This window comes from Euprymna scolopes, chromosome 27, assembly GCF_053919585.1.
Source record: "Euprymna scolopes isolate OS-2025 chromosome 27, ASM5391958v1, whole genome shotgun sequence".
Classification (NCBI taxonomy): domain Eukaryota; kingdom Metazoa; phylum Mollusca; class Cephalopoda; order Sepiida; family Sepiolidae; genus Euprymna; species Euprymna scolopes.
Genome location: NC_136508.1, coordinates 68,771,520 through 68,789,530, shown reverse-complemented (window position 1 = coordinate 68,789,530; position 18,011 = coordinate 68,771,520). Strand labels below are relative to the sequence as shown.

Below are 18,011 nucleotides of genomic sequence, written 5' to 3'. Positions count from 1 at the left end.
TATCCCTCTTTCACTCAAATACATTTTTTATCACTACCTCCCATGTTTTCTTTGGCCTTCCCTGTGAATTGAACCCGTTTACATTGACTGTTCTACATCTACTAACCCAAGAACTTCCAATGCAGCAAATGCCAGCAAATTGTCTTATTCTGCACACCCTACGCTGTACAGGTTTCATCTTCCTTAGAAATAATCAGATTTCTCATTCATTCTTTCAATATAGTCATGCCATTGAAGTCTACTCTTCTGAACACATTTTCCTATACTGTCTAGTCCTGGATATGACCTTAAACTATATCCGATGGTGAGGCCCCAGCTTACGGGCTTTGGGAAATGTGGAGCCACCCCTTAATTGCCATTGCTCCCAGGTCGACTCTGACTTGGAGTGGTAGTACCTGTTAGGGTCTCAACTATGGGTTAAATAGAAAACGACTTGAAAAAAATATATATATATATTCTATTAAAAAAATTTTCTTCAAAATCGCTAGATTCGTCATTAAATAACCTGTAAAGAGTTGATATGCCGTAAAACAAAACCAATCAACCAACCTATATTGTCTAGATTTAATCTTCCTCTGAGATCATCATATCTAAGTCTATTGAATAAAAGTGTTATTTTAAAAGAAAATATAAATACTGTATATTTTGGCATATAAGGCGACCGTCAGATAAGGCGAGATACAAAATTGGAGCAAATTTAAATAAATTTATCAAATATCGGTTGTATAAGACGACTGCTAAATCACAATACCATGTTTGTTTAGCCTAGGCTAAAGATTGAAACACCCGCTATATTATGAAATACTGTTTTTTAAAGATGATTTTTTTAACTTTAAGGGTCGTCGAAATATACGGTAATAATTGATATAGTGTTTTTTAATATTATGTTAATCATCCTTAGTTATTTTCATGGAATTCAATTTTTTATGTGAAGTGCTCGACCTGGAAACAACTTATGTTACAAATATGTACATCAGTATCTTATGAAAATCACTGCCTGGTGACGCCAAATGTCAACTAAGGGAAGTAACCAAAACTTTCACAAAAAATGTTTGTGTCATTTAGCATAATAGTATAGGTATTAAGTGAGGGATCAGAAGACCAGCATTCAATTTTCTGTCAAATCATACCAAAGTCTTAAAAAGATGTACTTGATGCCTACTTTCTAAATACTCAGCTTTATAAAGATACGATCAAGGGTTAGTGAAGTAATCCTAGGATAGAAGTAATGTCTTCCTCTACATCTCGGTATAGTAAGCAATGAAAAGGGAGACTTTGAATCTTCCTAGACTATAGGTCCTGGATATGACCTTAAACTATATCCAGTGGTGAGGCCCCAGCTTGCAGGCTTTGGGGAGTGTGGAGCCGCGCTTTAATTGCCATTGCTCCCAGGTCCACTCTGACCTGGAGTGGTAGTACCTGTTAAGGTCCCAACTATGGGTAAAATAGAAACCGACTTAAAAAAAAATATATATATTCTATTAAAAATTTTTTCTTCGAAATAACAGGATTCAGCATTAAATAATCAGAAAAGGGTTGATATGCCGTAAAACAAAAACAATCAACCAACCAACCAATCCTAGACTATAGTTGACTAGTTTATTTTTCTTTACATAGTGAGAGAGTTAATGACAGAAAATATATACAAACTAATACTTACTTTTTTCTATAGAAATCACTCTAGAAAAGGCATGAAGCCACTTGATGTAAGGAACTAAATAAACAACCTACTTCAATGTCAAAAACTTGCCAACGGTAAATGTTTCATACATAAATTCTGACCCAGAAAACAGCAATTCTTCCTTTGTCAGAAACCTCGCTCTTGGAATGTGAGGACTAAAGGACAAAATAAGTCCTCTTAAGTGAGTGTGTCAATGACCTTCGTCACAGCCCCTTTCATCTCAATTGTCTTATAATGATAGCTTCTAAGGTTTTCCTTGAGCTTAGGGAATAACCAAAAGTCACAGGGAGCAAGGTCTGGACTATAGGGAGGGTGAGGAACTGTCTTTAAGCCCATCTTGGTAAAATAGTCTGTGATAAGGATGGCGCACCCTTAGAACAAACTTTGCGCAAATCTTCTGCATCTTCAGTTCCTCGCAAATAATTGTGTATACAGTTTCCACACTGACATCAAACTTTGCACATATTGTCTCTATTGACACATGACAGTCCTTATCCATGAAATTCTTTATTTGGCCAATCAACACTGTTGCTCTGACTTCCTTACTATTCCCACACGTCATCATCCCTCGCAGAATCCCTGCCTTTCTTGAGTTTCTTATGCCACTCTAAAACTTATGCTCAATTCATGCAAGATGTTCTAAAAGCAGTCTGAAACATTCCATACCTTTCTGTGGCAATTTTTAAAAGTTTAAAACAGAATTTTATTGTATATATTTATATATATATTCTTCTAAAGTGTCCTTATGTCCAGATTGCTGTTACAATATTTTTGTATTATAATGGGGTATGATCCCGCACAGTCAGGAGATTCTATTTATAAACGATGCTGCTAGGAACTGACGAATCAAATTAATTCACATTCTGTTACCAACCAATCAGAAACCAGAATTGCTCCATAAATATTAAACCTTTCTGTGGCAATTTCGCATATGTTTTCTTCGTGTCAACATGGGAAGAATCTTTTTCTCTGTGGATTCCAACTTGAGACACGAAGAAGAAAACATATGCAAAATTGCTACAGAAAGGTTTAATATTTATGGAGCAATTCTGGTTTCTGATTGGTTGGTAGCAGAACATGAATTAATTTTTTTTTTTTCTTGCTGTAAAATAGTCTTTAGGATATTTTTAAGGTAGAGTGCTTCCTGGGTCATGTGTGTGATCGTGATAAATTCTGCTTCACACGTAGAGAGAGATACAATCTGTTGCTTTTTAGATTTCCATGAAATAAATAGGCCCATTTTCTGAGAGTCTGAAACAATATCCAGATATACTTTTTCGATCTTCGTCGTTTCCCCAATCTGAATCCGAAAATCCTAATTTTAGGAGATTTTTGATTTTCTAAATACTAACTTGTGTTCTTTAGTTCCTTTTTAAATAACGAAGGACTTGTTTAGCTCTGTTTAAATCCTTCATTGCCAGTCTTGATAATTTTTGTGACAGTTTTGTTACTGTATAGCATATATTAGGTTTCGTCGCAGTCATTAAATATACAAGACTTCCTATGATTTCTCGGTATAATTTATCATCTATTATTTCAGATTCTGTGTGTATATTTATATTAGTATCATTTTCGACCGGTGTAGAACGTTTCTTGCACTCCCCCATTCCAAATTTTAATAGTATTTTGTCAATGTATCTCGATTGATTCATCGTAATAAGTCCTTTCCTTTGAGTAAATTCTATCCCCAAAAACCAAGATATTTTGCCAAGATGGGTCATTTTGAATCTTTTACTTAATTTGTTCTTAACATCGGTTAACATTATGTCACAATTTGATGCAATTAAAATATCAACCCATAAAACCAAAATCAGTAGTTTGTCTTTGTGTTGGGTATATAAACAGGGGGTCTGCTGGGCATTGCTTAAATTGTTGTTTAATCATAAAATACTGTATTCCAACACTGAGCACTCTACTTTAGACCATATAATGACTTGTTAAGTCACCACACGCTATTTTTATTTTTCATTATAAATCCCTCTGGAGGGGTAATATAAGTTTCACAGTCTATTGGGACATTCAAATAAGCATTTTTTTATGTCCATTCGATGGATGTTTAGGTCATATTGCGATGTAATTTGCAATAAAATTCTGATTGTCAATGGTTTGTGGTCAGTGGAAACCTAGAAAAATACTCCATAAATCTGAGAGTATCCTTTAACAACAAATCTAGCTTTGTACTGCTCAATGCCTGATGCTGTAGTTTTTTTTGTAAAAACCCATCTTGTAGAAATAATGTTTATCTTTTTAGAGAGGTACTACTGTATAGGTATTATTTTCGGTTAAAAAATCTATTTCTTTTTTTCATGGCTATTTTCCATTCATCACAATGTTCTGAATCAATTGCTTCATTAAAGCTTTTTGGCTTATTTTCCATGGAATAGCAATAGTCGATTTGATAATCTTTCATATTGTCGACCACAAAAAAGTCGGGGCGCCTTCTATTTCTTTTGGGGTATCTGTCAACTTTAACATCATCATCATCATCATACTCTTGTCCCTGTCATCTTCATTGTCTTCATTTGTTTTAATAATTTCAGGAAATATAATTTCACCCTGATCATATGACAGGGTTTCGTCTTTAAAATTAAACATGTCTGAATTTTACACATCATATTTTTTTAATTTTATTTTTCTTTGGAAAAAATACTGAATTGGCTGGACTGTTTTTTATCGTATCCAAGAAATATACTTCTATCAGTTTTAATATTTAATTTTCTCTTTTTATCTGTATATGCAAAGCAAGTTGAACCAAATACATGCATTCGGCTTAAATTTGGTTTTCTACCGCAGAAAGCTTCATATGGGATTTTAGATAGTGTTTTGTTAAAACAAGTGTTTCGTATATAGGCAGTTGGCATAAGTGTGTACGTCCAGAGGCTTTTGGGGAGTTTTGATTTAATAAGTAGACATCTTGCCATTTCAAAAAGTGTCTGCCATGCTCTTTCTGCAGTCTTGTTTTGGTGTGGCGATCTAGGAGTCGATTTCTCATGCTTGATACGATGGTTAATTAGTGAAAGTTCAAAGTCTTTATTAGTGAATTCCGTAGGGAGCCATGTCAGCTAAATATTTTTTAGTTGCTAGCAGGGTATCAGATTTGTTCTTTAAAAAGTAAACCATTATTAAACCTGAATGGTCATCTACGAAATTCAACACATATCTATAATGTTCTTTGGCCATCGGTTCCATGGGACCGTTCAAGTAAGTCCCAGTGGCTACACTTTTAACTGTCTAGTGGTGGATCATTCAAAGGTGACTAGGCTCTCACTGATCATTGGAAAATACCGCTCAGATGCTCTGAACGCAGAAAACATGCACAACCCTTAGTTTGTGTGGCAATGCTATTTACTTCATTGCTTTGACGTCATGCTGAGTTCTCTTCTCACAATGACTCGGCCTGTGTCTTCACTATCTAGGCAAACCTGAAATCAACTGCACCTTCAATTCGACAGGCAATCAACAATTAAAAAAAAATAAAAAAGTGATTATTTTTCTTATAAAAAAAAAGATAATTATTCACTGAAAGTTACAAAACTCTGATTGTTCATAAGTTTCTGATGCTAAATACAAATGCTCTGGGACTGGTGGCTTCCATTAATAAAGTTGGGGCTTGTTCAGGGGCTTAGAATAGAGTGAGTCAGTTTATCTCTGATTGGTGTAAAAATAAAACAAACCAAAAAAAAAAAAACAGGCAGTTGGCAGTGTGTCTTTGAGGCTATTTTTGCCTTTCATTATATTGAGAATAAGGTGGGTTAAACCTACCTCTGTTCCCCAGAATTTCATTTCACAATTCTCAGGCAGGTTTTGAAATTCTCAAGTTCTTAAAAAATGTTCCTTTTCTTCGTCAAAGCTGTATCTCTGACCGCCACTTTCAACAGGAGGGTCTATTGCCTTCATCCTCCACTGGGTCTCTACCTTTCACCATCACTCCTGTGGGAGAGTCCCTCCTTTTGCTTCATTTGCATAGCCAAGTGTTTTTCCCAAATGCTATTTTGTATGAATAAAAAAATAATTTGGTTATCTTTGGGGGTAATCAAATTCTTTGACACTTGAATTTGTATCCACCACAACTCATAATATCTAGCCTATATTTTGGGTGACCCACCAATAAATTTTTGACTACCCATGAATTTGGTTAACTGCTTTTCTTAACATGAGTGGCCTATTCAGATGGAATTTGTCTAATTACCAAAAGGTGCCATCTCTGACATTTTTCGAAAATTTTTATATTCCAAATGTCTACATTTTCAGTTTGTGTTTTTAATGTTTGTTTGTCACAAATTATCATGAAAGAAAACAGATTTCTTTATCAATATCCACAAATAAGTGTGTGTGTATTAATACCATAACAACCTTTCTTAACAATGCTCAACATCATCACCGCCATTATTGTTACATCCAATGACACTGTCACATTGCTCCCAGGTTCAATTTGACAGAGATTGGTAAAACCTATTATGGCATTTGATACTACCAATTCAGGCTGTTTGAAGATACTGGTTTTCTGACAAAAGTGCACGAAACATTGTTTGTTTTTTTTTCCTTTTTCATTGCAAAACCAACCATTTTCTTATACAAAACAATCAGGCACAGTACTATGAATAAATATTTGAAGTTATAAAGAACTTGCAATATAAAACCTTTTTCCAAAATTTCTGAATTTGGCATTAAATATCCTAAAAAGGATTTATATTCTGTAAAACAAAACAACTAAACCAAACATCTATAATATAAATCTCACCTGTCTGTTTAAATGTATGTATGTCTGCCTAAAACCTTCGACAGAGCCGACAGATTTTCATGAGATTGGTATTGTTTTAAAGCTCGACCCTTCGGACAAAATATAAAAAAATTGGTAAAAACATAATTAATTCCTTCACCCTCAACTGGGCACTTTTCTACAGAGAGGGGTCGCTTTTTTCGCTGATATTTTCAAAAGTCATCCCCCTCTTTTCGATTGACTAGCCTTAATTAAAACCTTTGTCACTTCCGGTTTGGCGATGGACGCAACCGCAAAGAAGTCTCATTGTTTTTTCATTTTCTTTTCCTCCTTCGCAGTACAGGTTCGAGCCTGCCTGCCTACTACCACTTTTTTTTTTGCTCAACTCACACTTCCAAACACCCGAGCAATGCCAGGCACCCAGGCTAGTCTTTTATAAATGAGTAGAGGTTATAATGTATGTATAGATATATTGTCATAGCATATTATTATATAGATATTAACTTAAAAAAAAGAACAATAATTAAATCTGTAATCATCAATGTTACGTTAATACAAGAAATACGCCTATACACGCAAAAAATAGTCAAACAATTTTATTAATGTAAAGATGATTTATTTTGGTTTGAAAACTTTTTTGTTAGTTTAGATACTGTTAAAATAAATTTTAAAAATCCAAAAATATATCTTTTCCCGTCTTAAAATTCATCAAACATTGATTTTTTTTGTTTTTTTTTTCTTTTCCCTTGGTAAAACTCCATCATGTTTGCAAAGTCAAAAATAGAAATAAGTTTCTTATACAGAACAACCAAACCAAACTCCATGAATTGGTATTAAGATCTTGAAGCATAAAAACTGTTCCAAAATTACTAGATTCAGCATTAAATGACCTAAAAATGGTTGATATGCTATGAAAGAAATCTGTTAAATAGTTGTATCATTTTTCTTTTTAAATAATATTTTACAATATTTTTTTTCTTGCTCCTTGGACATTTTCTATTTTTAAATGTGATTTGGCTTTAATCTCAACCAACAAAGAAAAAATCAAATTATCTTCAAGTGGGTCGGTATTTATCAATAAATAACCATAATTTTCTCCTCTTCGCTTTGTCAGTTTTCTCTTTAAGTTTGTGACATGCTCTTTTCAACTTGCTCATCAACACGTTACTCTAAACTGTTGTTCTCTTTAACCTATAATTATTCTTGTAGAATTACAAAAAGGAAACTGCTGTAGAGTTTGAAAACTGAGTCATTTCGTTGGAATTAGGTTTTGTTTTCACCTGTTGAATAAATGCTAAACATGTTTTAAAAAATAAAAATATCAAATATCACACACACACACACACAAAGATAAATTTAATTTCAGTTTACAAATTGAATAATTCTGTACACTTACAGCAAGTATAAATATCAGTATTAATATATGTATGACAATCTCAACCAGATGAAAAAAACTCAATATTTGAGATAGAGCAATAGTATAATGAAAATTGGATTTAAATTCTGTAAATTAAAATTTACAACAAATTTATTTTTTTACATGGAATACAAAAATTCAAACATTTTCCTTATTCCATGGAGTGTCCAATGAATGGTTTCTATCCTCAGAGGAAACTTAGCTAGCAAAATACTATCAACAGTTAGCACATAAATTGAAAACTAAAATTTTGAAAGAAAATATTTGAAGGTTAAGATGCCAAAAGGAATAGATTCAATGGAAGTATTAAAATAGATCCAAGCTTGATTAAGAAAAATTAAAATAGTGGTGTAATTCAAAGACAAAGTTGGATATTCCAATGCACATGATATAGAACAAAAGGAATTGAAATCCAAATGTCTTGAGGGTAAAATTCAATGTGATTGTAGCATAGCAAAATTTGCTGTAAGAGATTCACTGAAAATCAAGTGGAAAGCTAATATTTGATCCTGACATGAGAAAACTGTAATCTATCGAAGACGAAATAAAGAATATAAATAAAGGCAAAAAGAAAATTAAGTTTTAGGGAAAGGCCAGACGTTCTATTTATAGAACAAATTAACTTTTGTCTCTATGCTTAGGAAGTCAATGTGACAGTCATGGAAAGGGGAAGAAATGTAGAAAGAAATACAGGGAAAGATGTGGGTGAGTGGAAAATACTTATATTTTATAAGTAAAAACAAAAGAAAAAAGAAACCTCTCATTCACAATATCCAGAAAGATAGAATTTATCATGCAGAAATGCCACAATACAGTTATAATAAAGAAAAAAGCAGAACAGTGTAGATCAAATAGAGCCTCAGGTCGAATATGAAAAGCAAAATGAATAAATTTTTATTATTTGGATTCTTCAGACTAATGTTTTCATTTTGAGTTTTATTTGCACAACATTTTGGTTGATGTAACCTTTGACCTTCTTCAGGTGTACCCTGTGGAATTCAAGAATCTTTCTGTCGAACTTTGGGGGGGATCTTTCTGCCAAACGGGGGGGGGGTTCCGCTGAACTTGGGGGAGAATCTGCATGGAATTTGGAATGAAACCCTTTATTTAATCAACGGGGTAGTGTGCCCTCATTCTGTCAGCCATGACTGGGCAGAAGTTCTAAGTAATCTGCAATAGTATTGAGCACTGAAGATTGAACCTTCAATGTTCAGGAATGTAACTTTTACAACTGAATTTCACCGAATACTCTCGTAATTCAGAACCATAATGAACAAATTATATTTTTTAATTTTTTTTTTAGATAAGAATTGATATTTTGTGTTATTTAGATTATACGAACTACTGTTCTCATTTTGAATGTTATTTTCGAATTCAGAATTTTATTTTCATCAATAGCTGAAAAAAATGTTTGAATAGATATTCACACATTAAACTTTTATGACCTATCGTCGTTAATATTATGTAGTTTTAATCAAAGTAGATTACAGGTTATCAAAAGATGGATTTAGATTGAAATATAGCAAATGTTTTACCAAATTTGTTTGGAAGAAAATATTTCTTTTTAAATAAAAAAATATTCAGTACTTTTGCACTTCGTGCACCGGATTTCTATAATGTTGGCTTAGGCTCAACTGGCGGCTGATGTAAACTGCTGGAATATGCCGAGCGCCAATCAAATTTTAAAATGCTAGGAAATAAAAAATATTTATTGGATACTAATTACAAAAAAAAAAAAAAAAATGGAAAAATAATAAAATATAACAACCTACTGTAAGTTTCAATAAATATTTTTTTATTTTTTTGTTTTAAATAAATAAAAACATTTTTTTTTCTAAGCATTGGACTAATTAAATTTCTATGAGTAAAAACTAATATTTTTTTTTTCTTCTTACAATTTATTAAAAGTCGTCTGCTTCGATTTTTATTGGCTAAGCGTGTTTGTTATCGATTTTTCATTGGCTGATCAACTTGATCAATTTGCAGTATATTCCGATGGTTTACATCAGCTGTCTGTTGAGCCCGAGTTAACATTTACAGAAATCTGGTGTGCTTAAGTACAAAAGTACCAAATATTCTTGAGTTAATACAGTTTTTGTAATTGACACAAAAGAAATGTTACATTAAAAAAACAAAAAACTATCACGATTTATGTTTCTAAATTTTTTATATGAGGATTGATAATTTGTATTTGTTTGTTTTTTTTTTTTTTTTCCCCCCAGACTACTGCTCTCATTTTGATTCTTATTTTTAAGATGAAAGCAGTAGTTCAGATAAAGAGTGGAACGATAAAATTGTCGCACTAGAAAAGATGACATTCCATTTCCATTTGATGAACACCAATTTTCTTCTTTTTTTTTTTGTTGCTGACCATCTACTAGTTAGCCAGTTGTGAACAAATCCCTAGAGTGATAGGAGCCTTGTATCATGTCCGAAAATGATACAATGCTCGATGAGCAAGATCGAATATGCGCTGCTGTACAATTCATGCTCTCTACCGATCCAAGTTATGACAACAGGACCATTGCCAGCACCTTCAAAATGCAAATCTGGATGGTTCAATGCTTGAGGACACAGCTCAACACATCGACGACCTATGGTTATGGTATTTGGTGTGGTTTCAAGTCAGGGCCACATCATGCCACCTCACATCTTCAAAGTTGGCTTGAAAGTCAAAACCAAAGTGTACCTGGATGTGTTGAAGAGTGTGATGATCCCCTGGTGTAATCAGGTGACCACTGGCAGACCCTAGGTATGGCAACAGGACTCATTACCGGCCAACATGTCCAAAGAAACCCAAACTTGACTTCAGAAGGAGTGCTAAGACTTTGTACCCTTCTCTTACTCTTCTCCCGACCTGAACCCGCTGGACTACTTTGTTTGGTCATGCGTTAAGAACATCACCAACATGACCTCCCACAACATCAAAGCTAGCCTGATTGCCGCCATCTGCTGAGTATTCACCGATCTCCCGTCAGCACTTGTGAAAAAGGCATGCTCCCAGTTCCGGACCTGTATTGAGGCTGAAGGCAGCTGCATTGAATAGATGTCAGCTCTACTACATAATCAAATCACCTGAATTGATTTTTTTTCAATAAAAGTTTTAAAATAAAGCTGTAGTGTTGTTTTCTTTAGGACAATTTTATCGTTCCACCCTGTAAACTGAAGTTTATTTGTACCAACTATGCATGGATTGCAGAAAAAAACTGCAAATTTTATTAGTAGTGTTGTTTTTTAGGGCAAAAATTTTATTGTTCCACCCTGTGCTACAGTAAAAAAAATTATAGTCCGGGGAGGTGGGGGGGGGGGAGATAATTACCTGATAATTTAAAAATAATTACTTCCTTTCAGATTGTATCATGTCTAAGAAACGTACATACCTGGATTCGTCCAATATGGCTTTGGCTTCCTTGTTGTGGTGTTGTGTATAATACGATTCTCATACTAAACCTAAAGTCTTAAACAATAGAAAGGCCCCTTTTGACCTTGTCTTTCTGTCACTTTATGATGACTATGAATTTTTTGTATGGGAGTAAAGGGTAAATGGAGAAATACATAAAGTCGACGGGGGGGGGGGTCAATGATGGAGGAAAGGTTGAGAATGACTGCTAACTTTTCATTTCACAACAAAACAGAACTATGTGCATTCATTCTTTCGACCAACCTATCCTCTGGCCTTCTTCAGGTGATTAACTATGACAGGATAGGAATGCTGAGTCTTGTAACTGTATCCCCAGTAATTACTGCCTTCCATAGTTGTTGTTGTTGTCTCACTACGTTTTGTCCAACTAATCCTCTGGCCTGCTTTGGGTAGGATTGAAACTGCTATCCTCAGATAATGCTTATCTGGCATTGTAAAGACTTAACATCTCTATCCATTGCACCACAGGCCACAAAAGATTAAAAAAATAAATAAAATGGGACCAATAATAAAAAGATAAAACTATTGGTATTGCTAGCTCAAATTTAACTGCCTTCTTCTCTCTCTTCTAATATCATGAATCATGCCGGCACATATTTTTTATTATCAGTTTTAAGATAAAACCATCCTATATTTGTTTATGAATTAAATTTGCATACATGCTTATTGAAGCAAGCTGAGACACATAAATTCACTCTTATTGTCTAGAATATCATATACTTATTGGGTTTACCCTCATCAGTAATGATTGAAGATGAGTTTCCTTACTGCTTAGGCGGCTTGGAGACTGGGTAGAGTACTCTTCAAGGATTTGTTCTTGACACTCAGCCCGACAGGTGCGGGGCCGGAAACTGTCTGGGTATCACTCAGGAGGTCCACCCTCCCAAGCCTTGCCACCCAGCTTTCGGGTGGGGCAAGTTTATTGCTTGTTGCCTGAGGCGCCCTGAACAGGGAATGCTAACGGGGAAATGCCCAGGTAATTTTTGTAATAGCAAAAGTTCCCCTCCTTTAGGAGAACTTGCCTCATTTCCAACTTCTGACCTTGTTATACTTTGCTGTGGTGGACAGCAAACAAATATCTACTTATTAGGTTTTTATTTAAAATTACACATTTAAAACAAAAGGGAAATACAAAAAATACAGACAAATCTTCATGATATTATATACTCGTCACAGAATGAAGATGTCATATTCTAAAAAAATATGTAAATTGATCATGTTGTTTTTTTTTTTGTTTTTTTTTTTATAAGAAAATCTAATTCCATGAGGCTAGGAGCAGCCATATTGTTTTAGAATGTGTTAAATGAAAAAAAGGCCGACAACTCCATTCAGCTACCGAGACTTACAAACTATGCTATTTTATTATTAATTGCTAAAAATCGTAGAATTTGAATTTCTAAATTTAAAAAAAAAAAATTGATTAATTTACATAATTTTTGGAATATGTCTTCTATTATGAGTATGTAGATCATAAAAATTTTTCTGTATTTAGAAAAAAAATTTTTTTTAATAAGTGTAATTCTTAAAATGCAACATTTATTGTATAAAAGGAGTTTGATCACATTCTTGAAAAACCTTAGGACACCAAATAATGGTATATAATTTTTTATTAAAAGAATAGTCATTTTATATAGATTTTTTTTTAAGACTTTTGGTGATATACACCTTTCTAACAAGTTTTTTTTTAAATCTTTTTTGTGGAGAAAAAGTAACAATTCGATCGTGTTGACAGTTGTAAAGATGTCTACGTGGTTAATGTGAATTTTGAATAGAAGAATTCAGACTTCACAACTGTCAACAAGATCGGGCTTATACTTCATTGTCTCCACAATTGGTCTACCCCTTGTGTTTAATTCCACCAGCAGAATGAAAAAAGTTTTATTTAAAAAAGATGTATACCATAAAAATTCTCAAAAAAAATTTTTATTCATTATAATTTGTGTTATTAACCTCCAACCTTCTTCAGGTGTATCTTGTCAAACTTGGGAATGTTTCTGTTGAATTCAGGAAGTTGGAAGAAATTTCAAACAGAACCCTTTGTTTACTTCACGAGGATAACCTGCTTTCGTTCCATCAGTTATGACTGGATAGAGGTCCTAAGTAATTCAATTGTATTTTTTAGTAACCCACATTGAGAATTGAGCCTCCAACCGTCAGGTGAATATCACTTTTACAATTGATTTTTCCCAGTACTTTAACCACTGTGCCAAGGGTCCTCGCGAAGGTCAAAGGTTACATCGACCGATAATGAAAATGACACTCAAGATGAGAACAGTAGTCTGAAAAATCCAAATAATACGAATAACCAATCCTCATATATATTATTTTAATTGGAATTCATTATTGAGATGAGGATTGGTTATTAATTTATTTATTGCGAACTATTATCCTTATCTTTCTTAGATGTTGTTTCACGACGTACCACCTGATGAAGGCCATAGGAATAGTTGGCCGAAACGTAGTGAAACAGCATCTAAGAAAGATGAGGATAATAGTTTGCAATAAATAAATTAATAACGAATCCTCATCTGGAAAAATCAGAAATGTAATATACTTAATGTAATTGTACGTGTTTTACTTTTATATTTTTTAAATAATCGTTAACATGATACTTGTTTCTCTATTTTCCAGACGCACTTCAAGTTTATCTTCTCGAACTGGTCGTAGCCCTTGTATCCGAGAAGCTGATGAAAATCGCAACAGTTCTTCATCAGTGTCATTTGTTGATCCGCTCATGACATTGTCTGACAATGGCTTCCCTTACAATAAAGATGACTTGGAATCTATTGATGCTGGAGCCTGGAGTGATTCCTCATCTCGTTTTGCAGATGGCTTGCACTATCGATCGCTGGACCAAAAATCTGATCGGAATAGTTGCGAGAAAGGAAATGAGATTGACTTACTGAAGGCTTCTCCTCATGATCGAGCCTTTGAGAAATCTCTTGACAATGTGATGGACAAGATCTCTGATCGCTCGTATGATCTAAGTATACATTTTGATAAGAACTCTTTCAGCGATACGGGGAGAGACGATGAAACGAGAAGTTTAAAGCAAGGAAAAGCGGAGAAGAAGAGGAAATCATCATCGTGGTATTCGGTAAATAGTATTTCATTTATTTTATTTTTGTTTCAGGATCCGGCCGAATGCATTTCCTTTCCTCTGAAATTTTTGTTGGCATTTTTTTTATTTTATCAGAATACTAGCTAGCAGAATACTATACTGGATGGACAAATATACAAACGAATGAAAAAGATTGGATCATGCCGAAGACTGTTGGACAACATTAATGACAGAAAATTGCAATTTTTGAGACATGTGGCCAGAACAGACAGCCTAACAAAAGATCTGTTCTTTGTTATGACCTCTGGCAAAAGAGGACATGAAAGACCAAAAACAAGAATGTCACACAACGTGAAGAACATTGCAGATATTAGAGTTGCTCAGAAAGGCGCAGAACCGGAGTCAATGATGATGATTCGTGAAGAGTGCCACAGCTAGTCAGTAACGACCATTCCCTCAAAGGAAGAGACGAGTTTAATTGATGATTTATGTTGGCAGTAGTGTTATATATTAGAGATCCTATGCTAATGCCGATTATATTAGCTGGTGTGAATTTTGACAAGGGTCACACTGAGTACATAACAATCCAGATATGTAAAAAAAGAATCATTCACAATGTTGAATAGAAAGATGAGTGATGTAAAGTTGTCGGAGGGGGTAGAGGTCAAATGCTGTAGACAAAAAACAAAGATGAAGAATGGCATCACGTTTTTGAGTGGAGAGAAAACTAAAATCTTAAGAGGTGTCTCTCAATATTATATTTCAATTAGTGATTATGCAGGTGGTAGTGTTATACAGAGTAGAATGATAGTTGTCACCCTAAACAAAACAACACTACAGTTTTTATTTTAAAACTTTATTGAAAAAATCAATTCAGGTAACTTGATTATGTAGTAGAGCTGACATTTATTCGATATAGCCGCCTTCAGCCTTAATCATCGCCTCATTATGGGTCCAGAACTGGGAGCATGCTTTTCCACAAGTGCTGGCAGGAGCTTGGTGAATACTTGGCAGATGGCAGTGATCAGGCTGGTTTGCTGTTGTGGGAGGTCATGTTAGTGATGTTCTTGACATATGACCAAATGAAGTAGCCTAGCAGGTCCAGGTCGGGAGAGAGAGAAGGGTACAAAGTCCTAGAACTCCTTCTGAAGCCAAGTCTGGGTCTCTTTGGACATGTGGGCTGGCACCAAGTCCTGTTGCCATATCAAGGGTCTGCCAGCAGCCACCTGATTGCACCTGGGGATTACCACGCTCAGCATATCCAGGTACACTTTGGTGTTGACTTTCAAGCCAACTTTGAAGATGTGAGGTGGCATGATGTGGCCCTGACTTGAAACCATACCAAAGACGATAACCGTGGCCGGAAACTTTGCTTTCATTACTCTGGGCATGTCCCTGTTATTTGTGGCAATTGAGCAATGCATTTTGAGGGTGCTGGCAATGGTCCTGTTGTCATAATTTGTATTGGCAGAGAGCATGAGTTACACAGCAGCCCATCTTCAATCTTGCTCATTGAACATTGTGTTACTTTTAGACATGATAGAAGGCTCCTATCGCTCTTGAGATTTGTACACAACTGGCCAACTGAAATGGAATCATTTTTTTTTTTTTCTAGGACGACAATTTTATCATTCCACCATGTATATTAGGGACTCTACATCAATGGCAATTAAGTTAGCCCATATGAATTTTGCGCACTTACTTCCTGCTTGGATCCCCTATATTACCATTTTATTCTAATTGTTTAAAAATGTCCTGGTGTAGGAGAGCTAGTTTATAGTATATATCACTTTTTTTACTTAGAACTCCATTTCCATATACATATATATATATATATATATATATTAAAGTATTATTCCAGTTTAATATTGTTCAAAGATGAAAACATCTAATGACTGAGGATTTGGCTTTGGCTTTTGTAAAAGCAACATTGCCTGATGATGTCTCTAGTTATTTTTAAGTAGTTGACTGAAACATATTCATGACTGTGTAGTGATACCTAACTATTCATGCATAAAATAAATAAAAAGTATTACTATGCTTAATGTGTAGACGCAATGGTCTAGAAAGAAAATGGCAGCCTAGTTCTTAGAATGCATCCAACAAGTCTTGTAATTGATGTTTATATGACAATGATTTCATGTGAACTGAAGAAATAACAATATTCCAACTTGTTATGAAGCTGTCTGACAATTTCGAAATGATGGATTACCAAGCAATTTTTTAAGGTGTGACATCTGTATCTTACCATGCACATTGAACCGTTATTCACAGTCGATTGATGGTTGGAAATGTTCTAAAGATGGATTCCATCATTCAATACGAAAAAAATGTGTTTTGAGCGAAGCAAACTTTCCTTGCTATCTTTATCATTTATATGTGGAGTAAGGATTTCTTGTATGCATTGATTCTTTTTTTCGCACTGTTATCCTCATCTTCATAGTTGTTATTGCTTCACCACGTTTCAGCCAACTCATCCTCAGGCCTTCTTCAGGTGGTTAACTGCAATGGGATAGGAAAACTGAGTCTTGTAACTTATCTCGAGTAATTAATGCTTTTAATAGTTGTTTTCTCACCACGTTTTGACCAGCTAATCCTCTGGTCTGCTTTGGGTAGGATTGAAACTGCCATCTTCAGACAATGCTTACCTGGAACTGTAGAAACTCGACACCTCTATCCACTTGTTCCTTGCTAACAATTATCTTTATAATTTATATGTGGAGCATGGAATTCTTATTGTTTTAATTGTTACATAAAACTCCAACACTGCAGCCATTATCTTTCTGAATACCCTATATACCAAATTTCAAGTCTCCAGATCAAAAATTTGTTGAGTATATAGGTTGAGAAGTGTCCTCACATGCACATTCTCACTTTTATGAATATATAGATGAGAAAAATGACTGTCTTAAGATGGGTCAAATTAATTCCTTGAACAGAAGTTTTGCACCACTTTTCTGTCGTCTTACCAAGATATAATGCAGCTAAACTTTGTCTAGAATCCTTCTTCCAATTTCAATCAAAATTCATTACACAATTTTGATTCTAGAAAATGTTTAAAATTTAAAGTTTAAACTTACGAGGTCTTAAGAAGAAATTTAAATTCAGTGAATCTTAATTGATCTCCAATGATTATGAATCAAATTTATTTGAATTTTCAAATTGGAAGTTGTTTTCCATATTAAGCCTTCTAGAAACCTTTTAAAATACTCCCAAGAAATTAAAATTTGGAGCATATTGATGTCTAATATCTATTGTTAAAATTATTAATACTCACAAAAATCATGAGTATCTGAATTTTCACACACCCCTACTCTCTTTGCATTAAGCTAAACTAAATATAAAACCCATATTACCTCATGATTACCCATAGCAGCTATGTTTCAGTATCCATAATTATCAGTTAATTAGTTTAGGAGTGTATTGTATACATTGAAATATTTAAAACTATACATATATAAAAGCACTAAAAAAAAGCCTCCCGGCAATGCAAGGTTGGTACAGCTAATCTATATAAATAAAACAGTAGATGTATGTGTGCCTGTCTGAAAAATATTTAAATGATAAACTCCTAAACTACTGGCCACATAACACTAAAATTAGCAAGAAATAATTATACACAAAAGATGGTTTATAACGAATAAAATCTTTGTTTGGATGCATGAATAACGTGTACAGAAATATGCCTGCAAGTTGCAATGCAAAATGTTC

At 34.1% G+C, this 18,011-nt stretch overlaps 1 protein-coding gene across 5 annotated transcripts in view; it reads left to right on the top strand.

Annotated features, from left to right (window-relative positions):
• LOC145248896 (protein Aster-B-like) overlaps positions 1-18,011 on the top strand; it is a 465,755-nt gene that overhangs the window by 217,966 nt on the left and 229,778 nt on the right. For all 5 annotated transcript variants that reach the window (XM_080110668.1, XM_080110669.1, XM_080110667.1 and 2 more), the window contains one exon: positions 13,871-14,336. In XM_080110668.1, the coding sequence (XP_079966794.1) occupies positions 13,871-14,336 (466 nt within the window). The remainder of the gene's footprint in view (positions 1-13,870; positions 14,337-18,011) is intronic.